The 21,066-nt window shown below is 42.3% G+C and overlaps 2 protein-coding genes across 4 annotated transcripts; one reads left to right on the top strand and one right to left on the bottom strand.

The window, feature by feature from the left end:
- Positions 1-4,495: 4,495 nt before the first annotated feature.
- On the top strand, positions 4,496-8,270 carry LOC112245653 (group XIIB secretory phospholipase A2-like protein). Of its 2 annotated transcripts, none has more exons than XM_024413778.2 (4): positions 4,496-5,411; positions 6,375-6,451; positions 7,185-7,350; positions 7,693-8,270. In XM_024413778.2, exons 1-4 carry the CDS (start codon positions 5,156-5,158, stop codon positions 7,809-7,811), a joined length of 618 nt encoding a protein of 205 aa, XP_024269546.1. In that variant the 5' UTR covers positions 4,496-5,155; the 3' UTR covers positions 7,812-8,270. The 2 variants fall into 2 exon arrangements, with proteins under 2 accessions (XP_024269546.1, XP_024269545.1); XM_024413777.2 differs by having other exon boundaries at positions 4,500-5,411; positions 6,375-6,463.
- A 1,433-nt stretch (positions 8,271-9,703) lies between these two features.
- Positions 9,704-12,863, bottom strand: LOC112245720. Of its 2 annotated transcripts, none has more exons than XM_024413859.2 (3): positions 11,497-12,863; positions 11,106-11,210; positions 9,704-10,932 (listed from the first exon to the last, which is right to left on the bottom strand). In XM_024413859.2, exons 1-2 carry the CDS (start codon positions 12,463-12,465, stop codon positions 11,124-11,126), a joined length of 1,056 nt encoding a protein of 351 aa, XP_024269627.1. In that variant the 5' UTR covers positions 12,466-12,863; the 3' UTR covers positions 9,704-10,932; positions 11,106-11,123. The 2 variants fall into 2 exon arrangements, with proteins under 2 accessions (XP_024269627.1, XP_024269626.1); XM_024413858.2 differs by having other exon boundaries at positions 11,102-11,210.
- Positions 12,864-21,066: the final 8,203 nt, after the last annotated feature.

A 21,066-nucleotide genomic window follows, 5' to 3' on the forward strand; every position in this document is an offset into this window, starting at 1 on the left:
TTACTTCGTCGGAGGACGAGGCTTCGTCAACGGTTCAGAAATCCATATTCCTCCCTAAAATCTCACTAGAAGGAACAGGTTGATGGTTTCAGCCATGGTATTCTCATTTTCCTTATGTTGTTTACCTAACAATCATCAGGTGACTATTTTTCAGGAATACTCAGGTATTTCAATTTATTAGTTTGTTCTTGTATGACCAGAAGACCTATTTTGTTTACAAACTTACCAAGAAGATTGAAAGCTGTATTTACGTATACAGTAACTAAGATACTGTTTTAAAGGGCATATAGGTCTGCTCTGACTTTACACGGTTATTGCTCTATTTAGTTATTAATACTTATTTCCAAAAGGTCTTAGGAACGTTTATATGTAAAACGTTTTTTATTCAATTATTTTATGATCAGTTTTCATATGCACTTAAAATAGTAGGTACCCTTTTATTTAAATTATTATTTGTTATTTTATTTCTCAGAATAGTTGATACCTGATTACACTAAATGTTTTTTTTTCGTCTCTCTTACTACAAGAACCCTTGGTTTGGGTCTTGAACATAATTTTCAGTTGAGTTGAATTTCAAAGCCAGATAACGTCTAGCTCAAAGGTTATGGAATAAGCTATTTTCACTTTAAATGGACTTAAATGGTGCAGATCTCGGTTCCTTATCGTTTACGTTTACTGCTCCTACGTCTTTGACTCATCCTTCTACAGTTTATACTTTTATATAATCTTTGTTGTTTTGTCTATAGTTTCTCTTAATGCTAGGGGGTTACGGAACAATGTGAAGCGCAAGGCCTTATTTTTATTTGCTAAACAATTTCAAACAGATTTTTGCTTTTTTCAAGAGTCTCACTCAATTTCGGTTGATGCCAACTTCTGGAGGTCAGTGGGGCAACGATATTTGGCTTTCCCATGGATCTGAATGCTCCGCTGGTGTCACTACAATGAAAAACACCTTTGGTGGTAATATTCTACACTCGGAATGTGACCCCTTTGGTCACTTTATTTGTCTTGTGATCAGTTACAATGACATTACACTCATTACTGTAAACTTCTACGGGTTCAACACCAAACATGAGAATGATGAGTTGCTTGAATCTATAGAGAAACATATACTTCATTGGTTATCTAAATTTCCCAAATCATTATTATTGATAGGAGGGGACTTTAACATTACAATAGATAATTCAACTGATAGATGGCCCCCAGGTAGGCCAACCAATCAGAATTTGGGTTTAATACTTTTTATGGAAAAGTTTGATCTTACTGATATATGGAGAGAGGTTTCCGGCCGACAGCTCATTCACTTGGAGTAACAAAACAGGTTCCAGACAATCCAGAATAGATTTTTGGCTTATATCCAAATGTATTGAAAGTGAGTGTGTGATACTACAAATATTTGTACCACTCTCCTCACAGACCATAGGGCTATTTACATTGATATCAAAATATTTACCCCTGATATGAACCTTGGTAGAGCATCCTACTGGAAGCTAATTAGCTCATTATTAAATAATGATATCGTTAAATTTGAGGTTAAAGATCTGCTCTCACACTTTTGGGAAAGGGCTTGTGAAGAAAAATCTTATTGCAAGAACTGGGAGCTCTTTCTAAGGTCCAAATACCTTAGAAAATATGGTAGTAATCTTGCTGAGGAGGAAAAGGTGATCATTAAGTTAACTTCCCTTTCTCAGAGGTCCCCAGCCGACCTTTCGGGGGAGGAGAAGATGGAACTAATTGAGTTACAAAATAAACTGGATAATATATATAAATTAAAAGCAGAAGGAGCCTTTATTAGATCTAGGAAAAAATGGATTGAGGAGGGAGAACAGAATTCATCCTATTTCTTTAGACTTGAGAAATTTCACTCTAAAAATAACACTATCCATAAGTTAAACATTGATGGTGTTATTACAGATGACCAAAAATTAATCGCTAAATACAGTAGCAATTTTTACAGAAAATTGTATAGTTCTACGTATTGTCAGGAATTCACAGATGTTTTTTAACTCACTGAATAATGTTCACTCTATCAGTGATATAGAATTTAAACAGTGTGATGAACCTATCAAAGTTGAAGAGATTATAGTCTATCAAACATCTAAAGAACAATAAATCACCAGGTGTTGATGGAATTACATCAGAATTGTACAAATTATTTTCTGAACAAGTAGCTCCCTATTTTAAGTCTTTTTAGAGAGTATTAAAAACAATGTTCTCCCTCCTACAATGAGTCAGGGGTTAATAACACTGATACATAAGCATAAAAAATAAGTGCTGCTCATCGATAACTGGCGTCCAATCGGTCTTCTTAATAATGACTATAAGATCAAGCCTTACGACTTGCAAAAATAATTAAAGAAGTCCTGGATGCAATCATTGATGAAACACAGTCTGGCTTCATGAGGAACAGACATATTTATAACAATGTCAGACTAGTATTAGACATACTTGACTACTCAGACCTAATAACTGAGGATAGCTTCATATTATTTGTAGATTTTTATAAAGCATTTGACACAGTAGAGCATCAGTTTGTCTTACACTCCCTTGATAGACTTGGCTTTGGGGATTTTTTTCTGTAAGGCTAATAAGACTATGCAAATGGTAACAGCTCTATCAAATTGAAATATGGCACCTCACCTAGATTTGAGTAAAAGAGAGGAATTAGGCAAGGTTGTCCTGTCTCTCCGTACCTGTTTTTATTAATCACCCAACTTCTTGCAAATTCTATAAATAAGGTATTTCCATAGCTGGTAAGGAAATGATTATAAGCCAGCTGGCTGATGATACTACACTTTTTCTGAAAGGTGCTAACCAAATTCCCATATCGATCAATGTGATACAATCCTTTTCCAAAGTGTCTGGTCTATATCTTAACATTAATAAATGTGAACTCATAGCTGTCAAAGATTGTGTGACACCTTCATATTATGGTATTCCAGTAAAAGAAGAACTTACATATTTAGGCATAACCATTACAAAGGATCAGAAGTCTAGAGGCTTACTAAATTTCAACCCTCTTATTAAAAACCCCCAGAAGAAGCTAAATCAATGGCTACAGAGGGACTTATCTTTAAAAGGTAGAGTCCTAATAACCAAGGCCGAAGGTATCTCTAGACTAACATATGGCGCTCTATCTTGACAGTAAAATAAGCAAGGAGATAGACCAGATGCTTTTCAACTTTCTTTAGAGAAACCATACCCATTACATTAGGAAAACTGTTGTAATGAACACTTATGAGAATGGTGGACTGAATTTTCTGGACTTTACTACTTTAAATAATACTTTTAAGATCAATTGGATAAAACAATTCCTAAGAAGACCCACTTCTATCTGGTATTTTATACCTCATCATGTCTTCTCTACTTTTGGTGGCCTTAACTTCATGTTGTTTTGCAATTATAATATTGACAAAGTTCCAGTGAAACTTTCTGCTTTTCATCGGCAGGTTTTCTTGTCATGGTCCTTAATTTATGAACACAATTTTTCTCCACACAGATATTATATATGGAATAATCGGGATATATTTATAAAAATACCTCTCTGTTTTTAGAATATTGGTTCCCGAAATAATATCCTATTGGTGAGCCAACTGGTAAATGCAGAGGGTCTTTTACTCAGTTATAAAGAATTCTTATCACTTTACAAGGTCCCTGTAACACCTAAAGATTTTCCAATTGTTTTAGATGCCATTCCCTCAGGTGTTGCTTTATTATTCAGGAACGTGTCAAGACCTGACCCTTAAAGCCTGACCCTGTTGACTCATCAGTAGGAAAGATTTGTTTCTCTTTTGGTCCACTCAACAACAGAGCGATACGATCCTTGTTTCAGCAGGATGTTGTATACCTTATGTCATGCCTTATTGTAATGGATTTATTGATAATATCTGTTGGAAAAAAATGTGGATGTTGCCACACACATACTTACTTGTTAACAAAATTAAGGAAGTTTCCTTAAATTATTTATAAATATTATCCTGCCAACCACTATATGAAGAAGTTTAAGGAAAACCAACTCAAATTGCTCCTTTTGTAATGACCACCCAGAAACAGTGTTGCATCTTTTTTGGCATTGTATGCATGTAAGAAAACTGTGGCAAGACATCAGTAGGTTCATAATTGAACACATTTATGAAGATTTTACACTATTGTGGAGAGATGTACTATTTGGATTCTTTACATACAATAGAAATAAGCTGAAACATTTTTATGTAATTCATTTCATTATTCTTTTGGCCAAATTTCATATACACAAATTCAAATTTACAAACCAAAAAACACATTTTTGTACCCTACAAAAAGAAATGGAACTGTATTTTAAGACGGTTAAATGCTCTACTAACAAAAAAGCTGTTAGAATTGTAAGTATATGTATGTCCCTTAAGGTCCTTGTGTAATTGTAATGTGATATTGTACCCCCTAGCCCCGCCCCCAGGCCCGCCCCTAGCTCGATTGTCCATTGTTTAATATATGTATGCTTGTGTTCCCTCATGTGCTTTATGTATTGATTTGTTGTTAATAAAAAATAAAAATAAAAACATTTAAAGGGCATGTTCTATCAGCACACTAGAACGTGTTGAAAGATAAATAATCAGTAGTATAAGTGACACAATTAGGTCTCTGGGCCAAGCTTTGCCAATGTTATTTGTTTAATAAGTCAAGTGTAGTAATGCAGGGCATTGATTTTTTTTCTAACCATAATTTGTAAGAAAACTGAATAGTGAACAAGTGTGAAGTACAATTAGTTAGTTGACTGTTTCATGCCATAATCACCAGTCTTTTGATATAGTCAAAATTGGTGACAGAACGTCAGTCTTTATAGGATCATAGTCAAAACAGAACATCAAGTCTTTATAGGATCATAGTCAAAACACTGAGACCAATATGATTACAACGAAACAGATACATATAGCACACATTGGGCACCTTTGAAACAGAAATACAATCTAGATAGGAGCTGACCTTCGTTCCTCCACAGTGGAGGCTGTCCCGGTGTCTAGCTCAAAGTCCAGGTCTGGGTGCCGGTTGACGTGACAGAGTGAGTTGTCTCGTTCCCTCTCTCTCTCTGTGTTTGTGCTTCTCTCATTCCTCCAGCTGAACTCGGTGGATCGTCAACGCTGTGTCCCTAGCTGTCCCTCCGCTTCTCTGAACCACAATGACGCACTGGGCCTCCCTTGCTCTCCTTCTGGTTTTGAGCCTCTCCACCCAGGGGACCCTCTCCCAGGACGCTGAGGAACCTGCACCAGTGGACCCAAGCCAGGCCCCTGTCGACCCCTCCCAGGCAGAGGATGAGGACGAGTGGGGACTGAACTCCGTTAGGGGAGGCTTTGAAGCCGTCAATGGATACTTTGACTCCGTGCTGGAGCTTATGGGCGGACGCGATGGAGTGTGCCAGTACCGCTGTAGATATGGTAAGAACATGACCGTCTCCTCTGGCTAGCCTATCATACATGTATCATATGTGTGGCATGCCAACGATAGTCAGAGGAGTTGGCGAAACAAGCCCACCTAGACCAGGTTAGTGATTAGTTAGCCGAGATATTCTGTTCTGTATAGACCGCTTCCATGCGATCCTAAATTCAAATTGCGTAACGATTATCCGGGCAGGTAGAGATCCATTATAGATTAGTGAGATGGTACCCAATGGAGATAAACATGGACATTAAGATTTTCTGAGGTCTTTAACACATCCTCATGTTGAAGCCATTTAAACTCTTAAATGCAAGAACACCATATCACTGATTAGGGAGAGCTTATACTAGGAATTCCTTTGACATTACTAATAACCTTTATCACCTCACATCTGATAATGCTCCTTAGTCAGTGGACTATGAGCAAGGAGAGAGAGCTGGCAGAGGTGTCATGAGGTAAAGTGTGAACTACTCAGTGATTCACAGCTAGGCTGTAGTCTTCACCTTTGATATCACATGTCCCATGGGCTTTACCTGTGTTGATCATGGACTCTGTTTTGGTTGCCACCATTGATGAACTGATAATCTTCTCCAACAACATATGTTGTCTGACATACAATTTATGGACATCCAACCTCCCACTGGGCACACACTGGTTGAATCAACATTGTTTCCACATCATTTCAATGAAATTAGGTTGAACCAGTGTGGAGTAGACTTTGAATTGACATCTGTGACCAGTGGGCTCCCTTTGCTGGGTTGGTCAATCAAGTGTGGATGGCAAACAAGGATGGGTTCAGTTCCATTTCAAGTCAATTCAATGAATTTATCAAGTAAAACTGAAATTCCAGTTCCTACTTTCCTCTTTGGATTTAAAAATAAATTAAAAGTGGAAATAAATATTCCTCATGGCATTTCTTGAATTGAAGGGAACTGATGTCTCTAACATTCTTTCTACCTCAGGTAAAGCTGCTCTTCCTCGCCCTGACTACCAGATGCCAGAGCCCAACGGATGCAGCGCCTACTTCCTAGGCCTTCCGGTACCCAATAGTGTATGCATATGTAGATGATTGGACACACGCGCACACCCACACATTAATGCTCGGTGAAACATTTCCCCAATCAAGTATTTTTCGACTTGTACATTGGTCATACAACTCCAATAATATACAGATTGAAGAGTATGCATGCACTGAGTGTACAAAACATTAGGAACACCTGCTCCTTCAATGACAGGCTGACCAGGTGAACACTATGATCCCTTATTGATGTCACTTGTTAAATCCACTTCAAATCAGTGTTGATGAAGGGGAGGAGACAGGTTAAAGTAGGATTTTTAAGCCTTGAGACAAGTGAGACATGGACTGTGTATGTGTGCCATTCAGAGGATGAATGGGCAAGACAAAATATTTGAGTGCCTTTGAACAAGGTATGGTAGTAGGTGCCAGGCGCACCGTTTTGAGCGTGTCAAGAACTGCAATGCTGCTGGGTTTGTAAACGGTCAACCGTTTCCTGTGTGTATCAAGAATAGTCCGCCACCCAAAGGACATCCAGCCAACTTGAGCATTGGAGTCATCATTGGCCAGCATCCCTGTGGAACGCTTTCGACACCTTGTAGAGTCCACACCCCGACAAATGGAGGCTGTTCTGAGGGCAAAAGTTGGTGCAACTCAATATTAGGAAGGTGTTCCTAATGTTTTGTACACTTAGTGTATAACACCATTATAGCACACCACACACATACACTCACCACCCTTGTCCTGTTCCATCAAGGTTGATCTGGGTATTCCTGCCATGACTAAGTGCTGCAATCAGCTGGACATGTGTTACGACACCTGCGGCTCCAACAAGTACCGCTGCGACTCCAAGTTCCGCTGGTGTCTCCACAGCATCTGCTCTGACCTCAAGAAGAGCCTGGGCTTCATGTCAAAGGTCGAAGGTCAGTCAACCTGATGCAGTGTACATGGAGAGTTCCAGTCTGAAAAGTATATAAGCCATCAAGCCCTTGATTCCTCTGTTCCTCAACTCTCTCTCAAAGTCCATTGCAGGAGGCGCCAACATCCCTCCCCTCAAACTTTCTCCAATAAACATTGAGGGGGCGCAAGGAATTAAGTAAAAATCTAAGATTTGACAGCTTGTACACTTTTCATACAGAGCCACAGATTACACCTACAGCCCTATACCTGAACTTCATTGCACTTTCATCAGGCCTATTGATATTTTGTTTGTTTAAATAGGCCAGTAATTAACTCTCATCCCCATGTCCCTCTTTACCTTCTAGCCTGTGAGACGGTAGCAGACACCCTGTTCAACACAGTCTGGACTCTGGGCTGCAGGCCCTACATGAACAGCCAGAGGGAAGCCTGCCTCTGTGAAGGAGAGGAGAGGGATGAGCTTTAAATTAGGGTTACAGACATACACACACAGCTCTCCTATTCACCAAGTAATATGGGATGATACGTCACTCCAAATGACTGCTGGAGATTCGACTTGATTAGGGTTTTTTCAAAAGACTCATATTTTGGCTATTTGTGTAATTTATTTGGTGTTTTACTTAGTTTTGTTTAACAGAACAAGTGCTGTATATTTGCAACAACTGTTGGGTTTATTTTTTTTAATCTACAAAAAAATTGTGTACTACAATACAATCTTGTATTTGTCTTCTTGAGTTGTGGAAAATATGAGAATGCCATGTGCTTCAGACTGCATCTCTTCCTGAAAACAGGGGAACACAAGAACGCACACAAATCTGAAGTTCAAACTATACACTAACTCTACAAATATACTGTACATGAATTTACTAAGATGAATGCCAGACATGATCTTCTATTAAATTCAAATGTGTTTTATATCTCGCCATAACTTAATTCATGATTCATTTTTTAATTGACACAATTAGGTAGAAATGATACATTACTCCACTCTACAAATGATACATTACTCCACTCTACAAATGATACATTACTCCACTCTACAAAGAAAGCAGTTTATTCAGTTAAATATTTACAAAATGAAACAGGATCTATAAGCTTGGGATTGAAAATAGTTAAGACAGTTATCTGGCTTTTATAACTAAAACAACCTCCTGGTACTGCCCATGCCATAAAAGCAATCTGAACATACAGTACACTGAAAAAAAATTTCAATATGAATCCTCAGAGGATATGGCCAAAAGACAAACCTATGGTGGTATTATTATACTGAACAAAAATATAATAGCAACATGCAACAATTTCTAAGTTTTTACTGAGTTAAGAGTTCAAATAAGGAAATAAGTTCATTAGGCACTAATTTATGGATTTCACATGACTGGGCAGAGGTGTAGCCATGGTTGGGCCTTGGAGGGCATAGGCCCACCCACTTGGCAGCCAGGGCCACCCACCCACCACCAGGATAAGCCAATCAGAAATATTTTTTTCCCCACAAAAGGGCTTCACTAGACAGAAATGCTCCACAGCACCCTCCACGTGGTCTGCGGTTGTGAGGCCGGTTGTACGTACTGACTATTTCTCTAAAACGACGGAGGTAGCTTATGGTAGAGAAATCAACATTAAATTATCCGACAAGAGCTCTGGTAGACATTCCTGCAGTCAGCATTCTCCCTCAAAACTTGATACATCTGCAACATTGTGTTGTGTGACAAAACTGTACATTTTAAAGTGGCCGTTTATTGTCCCCTGCACAAGGTGCACCTGTGTAATGATCATGCTGTTTAATCAGCTTCTTTATGACACAACTGTCAGGTGGATGGATTATCTTGGCAAAGGAGAAAAGCTCACGAACACAGATGTAAACAAATGTGTGCATATGGAACTTTTCCTGGATTTTTTTTTCTTCACCACTTCACATGTTGCGTTTATGTTTTTGTTCAGTGCACAAATCTAGAAATATTCAGGTGGTAGAATGCAATGGCATTCCAGGTGGTAGAATGCAATCAGTGGTGGAAAAACTACCCAATCGTCATACTTGAGCAAAAGTAAAGAAAATGACTCAAGTAAAAGTCACCCAGTAAAATACTACTTACGTTAAAAGTATTTGGTTTTAAAGATACCGAAGTATCAAAAGTAAATGTAATTGCTAAAATATACTTAAGTATCAAAAGGTAAAATCATTTCAAATTCCTTATATTAAGCTAACCAGACGGCACAATGTGTTCTCTTAATTTACGGATAGCCAGACACACACACTAATACTCAGGCCGCCAGATCAGAGGCAGTAGAGATGACCAGGGATGTTCTGATAAGTGTGTGAATTGGACCATTTTCCTGTCCTGCTAGGTATTCAAAATGTAATGAGTACTTTTTGGTGTCAGGGAAATTGTATTGAGTAAAAAGTACATTATTTTCTTTACGAATGTAGCAAAGTAAAAGTAAAAGTAGTCAAAAATAAAAATAGTCAAATAAAGAACAGATACTCCCAAAAACAACTCACTCATCGGCCAGTTAATTTGGTACCCCACCCCAAATGGATCGCTCTTACAGACAGTGAGTCACGTGGCCGTGACTTGCTATATAAAGCAGGGAGACAGGGAGGCATTCAGTTACTGTTCCATTGAACGTTAGAATGTACAAAATAACTGACCTAAGCGACTTTAAGCATGTTATGATCGTCGGTGCCAGACACGCCTGTATCTCAGAAACGGGCACCTTCCTGGGCTTTACAGGCACAACAGTGTCTAGTGTTAACCGAGAATTTATTTTACCTTTATTTAACTAGGCAAGTCAGTTTAAGAACAAATTCTTATTTTCAATGACGGCCTAGTGGGTTAACTGCCTGTTCAGGGGCAGAACGACAGATTTGTACCTTGTCAGCTCGGGGGTTTGAACTTGCAACCTTCCGGTTACTAGTCCAACGCTCTAACCACTAGGCTACCCTGCGCATGATGCAACAAACAAACAAAAAAACTCCATTCTGCAGCAGTCCTGTTGGCGAAAACAACTCGTTGATGAGAGGTCAAAGAGAATGGCAAGAGTCGTGTAAGCTAACAGACGGGCCACAAACAGAAAAAATGGCGGTGTGCCGAACAGCATCTCAGAATGCACAACTTGTCGATCCTTGTCACGGATGGGCTATTGCAGCAGACGACCACACCGGGTTCCACAGCTAAAAACAAGAAGCAGCAGCTCCAGTGGGCATGTGATCATCAACACTGGACAATCGAGGAGCATGACAGCAAGTTCAGTTTACTTGAGTGGCCTGTGCAGTCCTCAGACCTCAACCAAGTACAGCATCTTTGGGATGAGATGGAATGGGCTGTTTGCAGCATGAATGTATTGCCGTCCAATCTGCAGCAACTGCGTGATGCAATCGCACCAGCATCCACGTGGAACGTTTCAGACAACTTGTAGAATGCCCCGAACAATTCAGGCCGTTCTGGAGGAAAAGGAGGATCCGACCCGTTATGTACCTAATAAACTGGCCAGTGAGTGTATATTAGATAAAGAGAGTGTTAGCCAACGGATGTCCACAGGGTCTGGATGGGTCAGCAGCAGGTTCGAAGGGGAGGTGAGCTCATGACGCACTGTGAAGATCAGCAGAAAAGAAGAAGACTTGAGATGAATGATGTCATTGCGTGAGTGTCACAAATAAAAGATTCTCTAGGTATTATTAGTGACATCTTCCATTTTAAGGTGTTATCTGACTACACATTCATTGACATGAAACAGATGTTGAATTTCAAGCTGTTTTACCCACAACAGCCGCCCTTTCAGGTTATGTTGGGGCTTCTGATGGGGCTTCTGATGGGACTTCTTTTAAATGTGTCGATTTCTGCTTCATCTTCAGGTTGAACTCGCCAAGCTGCGGAAAAAAACAACAGAATTATTGTCTTTAAAAAGGCTTTGTCATATTGATATCTCAAATCCTCACTATTTAATTAGTAGAAAATCAAGAGGGACACATATCAAGGTTTTGGTGTTTCTGCCACTCTCTGGGGATGAAATGTATTAACGTTTAGAATAGATGCAGACATGCATTCTTCATAACCAATAGGGGACATCACAAATTAGTGAAGTACCTTCATAGCAAAGACAGTACTTTGATTCATTCGAGCAAATGTGGTCTCAGAACTCTAAATGTCACAAACCTTTTTCTTTAATTTCACCTTCATCTCTTCGTCTGTCCTTTTCTGCTCGGTCTCCCAGTCTGGCTTTTTCTCAGCCTCGGGTTCAGAGAGGGCAGATAGGTCCGTTGCAGCCACATTCGCCACAGAGTCTGCAAACAGCCTCTGCCATTCTGTCAATGATTTGTCCTTCGCTTCTGGCGCCGTCTTGGGCTCTGGTTCAGAGGGGACCTCAAGGCCTTTTGCAACCGCTTCCGCCAAACGCAGTTTCCACCTTGTCATATAGGCTCTGTTTCTCATGGATAAACCTTGGTTGAATAAACCTCCTTTTTCTTCCAGTGTTTTCCCCTTTCTCCCTTTTCTATTTGGGAATCCTGTTCTACAGGGTGCCCCAGAATACGTTGTAGCCACCGGAGGGACCACAAAATGCAGTTTCTCCCCTTCTATGACTGCATCTCCTTCTGGCACTTTCTTTATACCGGGCTCCTTGGCAGCCACCAGACGAGTTTCTTTAAGCTGCCTCAATTCTTGTATATTTTTGCGATTAATCAAGTTAATCCGATAGCGTTCCCTCTTCAGTTGCACTTTTATACTCAAACGGTTTAGTCTGGCCGGCTTTGAGTCTTGGTTTATGCTGGGATGGACAAGTCTGGGCCACACAGTCTCTATTTCCTGTTCAGGGATGCTCAGGGATGCGTCTGGGTCCTGCACTTGTACATCCATGTTTGTGAACGGAGGGTTTCCAGTGGCCTGTGTGTATGGCTGGAAAAATCTTTCTGAAGGGTCACTATAGTAAGAAGGTGGGCAGTTGGGGTACAGTGGATACCCAAGGGGGTTAGGGAGGGGCACTGTACCAGGGAGCACGGTACTCGGGGGCATGGTACTAGGGAACACGATACCAGGGGGAAAGCTACACCCTGGAGGGAAGGCGCCGGCGTAGGGGCTGCCGTGGTATGCCATGTACTGAGAGTACTGCACTGGGTCGGTTGCCATCAAAGATGCACGAGGGTGTGTAGGATCGTTGGAGTATGGGTAAAGCCCCCGGAAGCTTTCCTTGTCCCCATCCCACTCTTTGTCTCGCTCCCACCATCTCTCTCTGTCCTTGTCTCTCTCAGATCTGTCTCCATCACCATCTTTCTCTGATCTGTCTCTGGTACTAGATAGTCTGTCTCTCTCAGATCTGCTCCTGTCCCACTCTCTGTCCCCGTCTCTAGTACTAGAGCGTATTTTCCTTTCTGTCTCCCACCATCTATATCTATCCAGCTCTCTGGTACTAGAGTGTCTGTCTCTCTCAGATCTGCCCCAGTCTCTCTCTCTGTCCTGGTCTCTGGTGCTTGAGCGTCTGTCTCTGTATCTCTCTCTGTCCTGGTCTCTGGTGCTTGAGCGTCTGTCTCTGTCTCTCTCAGATCTGCCCCTGTCTCTGTCTCTGTCCTGGTCTCTGGTGCTTGCGTCTGTCTCTGTATCTCTCTCTGTCCTGGTCTCTGGTGCTTGAGCGTCTGTCTCTGTCTCTCTCAGATCTGCCCCTGTCTCTGTATCTCTCTCTGTCCTGGTCTCTGGTGCTTGAGCGTCTGTCTCTGTCTCTCTCAGATCTGCCCCTGTCTCTGTCTCTCTCTCTGTCCTGGTCTGTGGTGCTTGAGCGTCTGTCTCTGTTTCTCTCAGATCTGCCCCTGTCTCTGTCTCTGTCCTGGTCTCTGGTGCTTGAGCGTCTGTCTCTGTCTCTCTCAGATCTGCCCCTGTCTCTGTCTCTCTCTCTGTCCTGGTCTGTGGTGCTTGAGCGTCTGTCTCTGTTTCTCTCAGATCTGCCCCTGTCTCTGTCTCGGTCCTGGTCTCTGGTGCTAGAGCGTTTGTATTTTGCGGTCCACCGATGGCAAGGAGGGCTGGAGTTGGAGCTATCTGATAACAAGGTAATACTGTGACATTTACTTGAGCATGCGCTCTCCTCTTTATCTTTCCCGCTCTCCTCTTTCTCCTCCTGTTTATCTTCCTCGCTCTCCTCTTTCTCCTCCTGTTTATCTTCCTCGCTCTCCTCTTTCTCCTCCTGTTTATCTTCCTCGCTCTCCTCTTTCTCCTCCTGTTTATCTTCCTCGCTCTCCTCTTTCTCCTCCTGTTTATCTTCCTCGCTCTCCTCTTTCTCCTCCTGTTTATCTTCCTCGCTCTCCTCTTTCTCCTCCTGTTTATCTTCCTCGCTCTCCTCTTTCTCCTCCTGTTTATCTTCCTCGCTCTCCTCTTTCTCCTCCTGTTTATCTTCCTCGCTCTCCTCTTTCTCCTCCTGTTTATCTTCCTCGCTCTCCTCTTTCTCCTCCTGTTTATCTTCCTCGCTCTCCTCTTTCTCCTTCTGTTTATCTTTCTCACTCTCCTCTTTCTCCTTCTGTTTATCTTTCTCACTCTCCTCTTTGTCCTTCTTGCTCTCCTCTTTCTCAACCCCCCACACGCTTTCTTTCTTGCCCCCCTTCTTCCCCAGGTCTCTCTTCTTCCCATACAGCCTCTCCTGGATCCTGTCGTTCAGTCGGCCCAACTCTTCCACCCCCAGATCCAGCCCAACAGTCTGCAGCAGGCTCTGGATCTGTCCGTACTTCTGCTCATCCTCAGGCCTCATTTTCCTCTTCTCCTCCACCTGTGGAGACATGGACTTAAGCCTCTCTTTCCTCTTCTCCTCAACAGGTGGAGACATGGACTTAAGCCTCCCTTTCCCCTTCTCCACAACAGGTGGAGACATGGACTTAAGCCTCTCTTTCCTCTTCTCCTCAACAGGTGGAGACATGGACTTAAGCCTCCCTTTCCTCTTCTCCTCAACAGGTGGAGACTTGGACTTAAGCCTCCCTTTCCTCTTCTCCTCAACAGGTGGAGACATGGACTTAAGCCTCTCTTTCCTCTTCTCCTCAACAGGTGGAGACTTGGACTTAAGCCTCCCTTTCCTCTTCTCCTCAACAGGTGGAGACTTGGACTTAAGCCTCCCTTTCCCCTTCGGCTCAACAGGTGGAGACTTGGACTTAAGCCTCCCTTTCCTCTTCTCCTCAACAGGTGGAGACTTGGACTTAAGCCTCCCTTTCCTCTTCTCCTCAACAGGTGGAGACTTGGACTTATGCCTTCCTTTCCCCTTCGGCTCAACAGGTGGAGACTTGGACTTAAGCCTCCCTTTCCTCTTCTCCTCAACAGGTGGAGACTTGGACTTAAGCCTCCCTTTCCTCTTCTCCTCAACAGGTGGAGACTTGGACTTATGCCTTCCTTTCCCCTTCGGCTCAACAGGTGGAGACTTGGACTTAAGCCTCCCTTTCCTCGTCTCATCCACCTGTGTAGACTTGGGCTTTTTGTTTTTTGGGCTATCCATAGCCTGGATGAAGCCTAAGCTAAGGCTATGTTGCCCAATCTCTCCTCCTCCATTTTGTAAGAGACTGCGGTGCTGTGGCAGAACGTTACCTGCTTGGGCCACTTGACGCAACAGATCCCCAAACGGATTGGGCTGAACCCCGAGTAGTGTGGGCTGACCCCAGAGTATATTGAACGAACCTTGTGGGAACTCATCAAATCGGGAGCGCCTTTTGCGAGAGGGCACCTTCCTCTCATTCTTAGAGTTGGTCTCGGGCTGGCCATGAAGTGGAGGCGGCTGACCTTGTGGCAGCTCCTCTCCCATAGAGGGTAAATCCTTGAAATTGTTGACAATCTTTGAGAGCCTGTCGATGTCCACCCCTTTGTTGAGGACATCGAGGAAGTGCTGGAAGCCCTTGGCTGCTTTGTCCTGAACAATGGGATAAGGGACCAAACATGAAGAAATGTCAACAAATAACCATCCACTGCAACAGCTATATACATTTTAAACGTGTATGCTGGTCCGCTTCCAAAACACAATTGATCCCAGATATGGTACATAGTACATACCTCCTTATTCACCGTGGAATTGTGTCGCTGCGCCAATAAAGCCTCCACTTTGAGTTTCAGAGGATGCTCCTCTTCATGGACGTCCAGGGTAAGGCTGCTCTTCAAACTGCTGTCTTTGTGCAGGATGGACTCGTTCATCCGTTCCACAAAGCTTTTGACCACTTTGGGCGGATGGAGAACAAGCTTGGGAGGGACCTTCTGGTTGGCAGCCTCCTGGAGTAAATTGAGGAAAATATTGAATGTACCGGCACCACCAGTATCAGAGAATTAAACAAACTATTCTGACCAACAGAAAGAAAAAACATTTGATTTTGAAACCATTCAATTTTGAGATAACCCACTAACTAAAAATGACAAAGTTAGTTAGTGGGTTATGCCGATTACAGAACCATAAAACATTGTCCCCCCAAATCTGCCAGGGGGGTGGGTAGATGCCTAGTCTCCCTTACGGCCAGATCAGGTGCCTACATAGTACACACACCATAGACATACAGTGCCTTCGGGAAGTATTCAGACCCCTTGACTTTCTCCAAATATTGTTACGTTACAGCCTTATTCCAAAATTGACAAAATATATATATATATAATCCTCAGCAATCCACACACAATACCCCATAAAAATCTGAAATACATTATTTACATAAGTATTCAGACACTTTGCTGTGAGACTCAAAACTGAGCTCAGTTGCAACCTGTTTCCATTGATCATCCTTGAGGTGTTTCTACAACTTGATTGGAGTCCACCTGTGGTAAATTCAATTGATTGGACATGGTTTGGAAAGGCACACAACTAGAGGTCGACCGATTATGATTTTTCAACGCCAATACCGATTATTGGGGGACCAAAAAAGCCGATACCGATTAATCGGCCAATTTACTTATTTGTAATAATGACAATTACAACAATACTGAATGAACAGTTATTTTAACTTAATTTAATACATCAATAAAATCAATTTAGCCTCAAATAAATAATGAAACATGTTCAATTTGGTTTAAATAATGCAAAAACAAAGTGTTGGAGAAGAAAGTAATATGTGCCAATATGCAATATGTGCCATGTAAAAATGTGTGCCATGTAAAAAAAAGCTAACATTCATGTTCCTTGCTCAGAACATGAGAAGATATGAAAGTTGGTGGTTCCTTTTAACATGAGACTTCAATATTCCAAGGTAAGAGGTTTTAGGTTGTAGTTAATATAGTATTTATAGGACAATTTCTCTCTATACCATTTGTATTTCATATACCTTTGACTATTGGATGTTCTTATAGGCACTATAGTATTGCCAGTGTAACAGTATAGCTTCTGTCCCTCTCCTCGCCCCTACCTGGGCTCGAACCAGGAACACATCGACAACAGCCACACTCGAAGCAGCGTTACCCATCACTCCACAAAAGCCGCGTCCCTTGCAGCGCAAGGGGAATAACTACTCCAAATCTAAAAGCGAGTGACGTTCGTTTGAAACGGTATTAGCGCACACCCAGCTAGCCATTTCACATTGGTTACACCAGCCATTAGGCTGATAGGCTTGAAGTCATAAACAGCGCTGTGCTTGCGAAGAGCTGCTGGCAAAACGCATGAAAGTGCTGTTTGAATGAATGATTACGGGTCTGCTGCTGCTCAGTCAGACTGCTCTATCAAATCTGACTTAATTATAACATAATAACACACAGAAATACGAGCCTTTGTTCATTAATATGGTCGAATCCGGAAACTATCATTTCGAAAACAAAACGTTTATTATTTCAGTGAAATACGGAACCGTTCGGTATTTTATCTAACGGGTGGCATCCCTAAGTCTAAATATTATTGTTACATTGCACAACCGTCAATGTTATGTCATAATTACGTAAAATTCTGGCAAATTAGTTCGCAATGAGCCAGGCAGCCCAAACTGTTGCATATACCCTGACTCTAAGTGCAATGAACGCAAGAGAAATGACACTATTTCACCTGGTTAATATTTCCTGCTAAAATGGATTAGTGATTACGATTGATTGTTTTTTTAAAAAGTTAAGTTTAATGCTAGCTAGCAATTTACCTTGGCTTCTACTGTATTCGCGTAACAGGCAGGCTACTTGTGGAGTTCAATGGTTAGAGCGTTGGACTAGTTAACTGTACGGTTGCAAGATTGGATCCCCTGAGCTGACAAGGTGAAAATCTGTCGTTCTGCCCACTGTTCCTATGCCATCATTTAAAATAAGAATGTGTTCTTTACTGACTTGCCTAGTTAAATGAAGGTATTACAAACAAAAAAATTACAACAAAAAAAGGAAATCGGCGCCCAAAAACACAGATTTCCGATTGTTATGAAAACTTGAAATCAGCCCTAATTAATCGGCCATTCCGATTAATCGGTCGACCTCTACACACAACTGTCTATAAAGGTCCCACAGTTGACAGTGCATGTCACAGCAAAAACCAAGCCATGATGTTGAAGGAATTGTCTGTAGAGCTACGAGACAGATCTGGGGAAGGGTAACAAAACATTTTTGCAGCACTGAAGGTCCCCAGGAATACAGTGCCGTCCATCATTCTTAAATAGTAGAAGTTTGGACCACCAAGACTTTTCCTAGAGTTGGCCGCGAGGCCAGACTGAGCAATCGTGGGAGAAGGGCCTTGGTCAGGGAGGTGACCACGATGTTCACTCTGACAGAGCTCTAGAGTCTCTGTGGAGATGGGAGAAACTTCCACTAAATCAGGCTTTAAATGGCAGAGTGGCCAGACGGAAGCCACTCCTCAGTAAAAGGTACATGACAGCCCGCTTGGAGCTTGCCAAACGGCACCTAAAGAAACAAGATTCTCTGGTTTGATGAAACCAAGATTGAACTCTTTAGCCTGAATGCCAAGAGTCACGTCTGGAGGAAACCTGGCACCATCCCTATGGTGAAGCATGGCGGTGGCAGCATCATGCTGTGGAGATGTTTTTCAGCAGCAGGGACTGGGAGACTGGTCAGGATCGAGGGAAAGATGACTGACGCAAAGTACAGAGAGAGCCTTGATGAAAACCTGCTCCAGAGCGCTCAGGACCTCAGACTGGGACCAAGGTTCACCTTCCAACAGAACAACAACCCTAAGTACACAGCCAAGACAACGCAAGAGTGGCTTCGGAACAAGTCTTTGAATGTCCTTGTGTGGCCCAGTCAGCGCCCAGACTTGAACATCTCTGGAGAGACCTGAAAATAGCTGTGCAGCAACGCTCCCCATCCAACCTGACAGATCTTGAGAGGATCTGCAGAGAAGAATGGGAGAAACTCCCCAAATACAGGTGTGCCAAGCTTGTAGAGTCATACCCAAGAAGACTTGAGGCTGTAGTCGCAGTCAAAGGTGCTTCAACAAAGTACTGAGTAAAGGGTTTGAATACTTATGTAAATGTGATTTCAGTTTTTTTTTAATGATCGGTGATACTATCAAGAGCAGTGTGCGGTTTCCTTTTCCCCGCATGATGAATTAGCAAAAATGCCTAAACCCGTTTCTGCTTTGTCCTTTTGGAGTATTGTGTGTAGATGTGTAGATTGTGTGAGGAGAAATTTGATTTAATCATTTTTAGAAATCAGACTAATGTTAAAAAAAATTTGGAAAAAGTCGAGGGGTATGAACTTTCCGAAGGCACTGTATATAGTTTACTCACACACAGCTCCAGCTCTGAGGCCCAGCTTATGAGCTAAATCAGCAGCACGTTTCAATTCAGAATGGAAAATGGATGTGTTTATGCTACAAATGTGAGTGTATCAAACCCAAATCTATTAATTCTCTAATCAAACCCGAATCCTTTCAAACTAAAACGTATCGTTCCCGTATCAGAGCACATGCATCTAGATACATGTCAAATCGTCTTGAAAGGGAAAGATGCACATCCCTATTGTATTTATGTGTATGTGGTGAAGTTGTGCTGTTGAGTTTGCGATGTAAGACACATTTCCTGAAAAGGACACACAAAGAACTAAGAAAGACTTTGAAGATGTATGATGCTGATCAAGCCTACGTTGTCCCTGAATACTGATCTAAGGTCAGTTTAATATTTTTTTTTTACCTCTAAATGGTTAATGAAAACAGGTTTATGGGTAACTGATTCTAGATCTTCACTTGGTGGTTATTCAACTGCCTCTCCTTAGTCTATGTAATGGAACAGAACAGTGCATCAAACATCAGGAAATCAATCGATTCATCAATACAGAAGTAGTAACAAGCACATACCTTTGAGCGACATTCATTGGTCCATGCCCGCTTTCTCAAAATGCAATTCACCCTCTCTTTAAGAGTAACATCTTTATTGGAAACATTTGTTGTTAACACTTCAAGGTCCTTGTCCTTCGTCTTCTGTTTACAGATGGCCTTTGATTCAGGCCCAACCAATTCCATGGCAAGAACAGCTTTTTTAAGGGCAATCTGTTCCTCGATGATCTCCAGCTCCATCCTGTTCCGAAGGAGCTCCAGGTCCTCCACACTGAGCTCCACAGGATCTCCATCAACCTCCCCATCTGTGTCTGGGGAGAAGGGAGCAGCACTACCCCACAATGAGCCTTCGCTCCAGTCTCTGGACGATGGGTCCATTGTGTAGCTCATATCAGAGGAAGCACCATAGTCCTCCCAATCTTCTCTAGTCCTCCTCATGCTAGAGTATTCACTGTAGAGATCTCTGGCCATAGCCTGGCAGTTGCCTCTCATCTCAAGGCCATAGTCCCATTGCCCTGAACTCGGTTCTCTGTACTCCCTCCGCTGACTGCATCTCTCTGGTTCTCCATACTCTCTCTGCTGACTGCATGTCTCTGGTTCTCCATACTCTCTCCGCTGACTGCATGTCTCTGGTTCTCCATACTCCCTCTGGTGACTGCATGTCTCTGGTTCTCCATACTCCTTCCGCTGACTGCATGTCTCTGGTTCTTCGTACTCCCTCTGGTGACTGCATGTCTCTGGTTCTTCATACTCCCTCTGGTGACTGCATGTCTCTGGTTCTTCGTACTCCCTCTGGTGACTGCATGTCTCTGGTTCTCCGTACTCCCTCTGGTGACTGCATGTCTCTGGTTCTCCATACTCCCTCTGGTGACTGCATGTCTCTGGTTCTTCATACTCCCTCTGGTGACTGCATGTCTCTGGTTCTCCGTACTCCCTCTGGTGACTGCATGTCTCTGGTTCTTCATACTCCTCCCGCTGACTGCATGTCTCTGGTTCTTCATACTCCCTCTGGTGACTGCGCCTCTCTGGATCCATTGGGTACATTCTGCCAAGGTGCCTGAGCTGGGCTGATACTCCAGAGAATAAAGGGGTGGTGAACTGTACTGTGTGTCTGGGTGACAACTATATCACTAACGTTAAGCATGTGATGAATATAAACATGTTTTGTCGTTGATTATGCTACATTGGATGTTCTTTGCCCAGATATGCCTGTTCAAGGCAAGACATAAGGACTCAAAGTAATTAACAGGCTTCTAACAAACAAGTTCCAATATATAGGTAGTTAAATTTGGCTTATATAATGCCAACCTGCTTGTAAAATATTGTTTTGAATGTCAGCTGAAATGTGCTAGGTAGTCATCTAATTTTCAGAGCAGGCCCGCATATAGCTTGCTAGCTAAATATTGTCAAATGTAAGCATGCCAGGTAGGAGAATATCGACAAAATATATAAAATATCCAAATCTAAAGTCACGTTGCCACTTAAAAGGTGCCCCCGCAATTATTGTAATAATTGTTTACCTCCCGTCTGCCCCCTTCTAA

The sequence above is a fragment of the Oncorhynchus tshawytscha genome, linkage group LG32, assembly GCF_018296145.1.
Source record: "Oncorhynchus tshawytscha isolate Ot180627B linkage group LG32, Otsh_v2.0, whole genome shotgun sequence".
Taxonomy (NCBI): domain Eukaryota; kingdom Metazoa; phylum Chordata; class Actinopteri; order Salmoniformes; family Salmonidae; genus Oncorhynchus; species Oncorhynchus tshawytscha.

What these genes read in the sequence shown, in the direction of transcription:
- LOC112245653 (XM_024413777.2), top strand. Translation starts at nt 5,156, where the DNA reads ATGACGCACTGGGCCTCCCTTGCTCTCCTTCTGGTTTTGAGCCTCTCC. An exon ending in CCAGTACCGCTGTAGATATG is followed by an intron (nt 5,412 to 6,374) that starts GTAAGAACATGA and finishes TTTCTACCTCAG; the next exon opens with GTAAAGCTGCTCTTCCTCGC. An exon ending in GCCTTCCGGTACCCAATAGT is followed by an intron (nt 6,464 to 7,184) that starts GTATGCATATGT and finishes TGTTCCATCAAG; the next exon opens with GTTGATCTGGGTATTCCTGC.
- LOC112245720 (XM_024413859.2), bottom strand. Translation starts at nt 12,465, where the DNA reads ATGGCAACCGACCCAGTGCAGTACTCTCAGTACATGGCATACCACGGC. An exon ending in AGGTGAAATTAAAGAAAAAG is followed by an intron (nt 11,211 to 11,496) that starts GTTTGTGACATT and finishes TTTTTTCCGCAG; the next exon opens with CTTGGCGAGTTCAACCTGAA.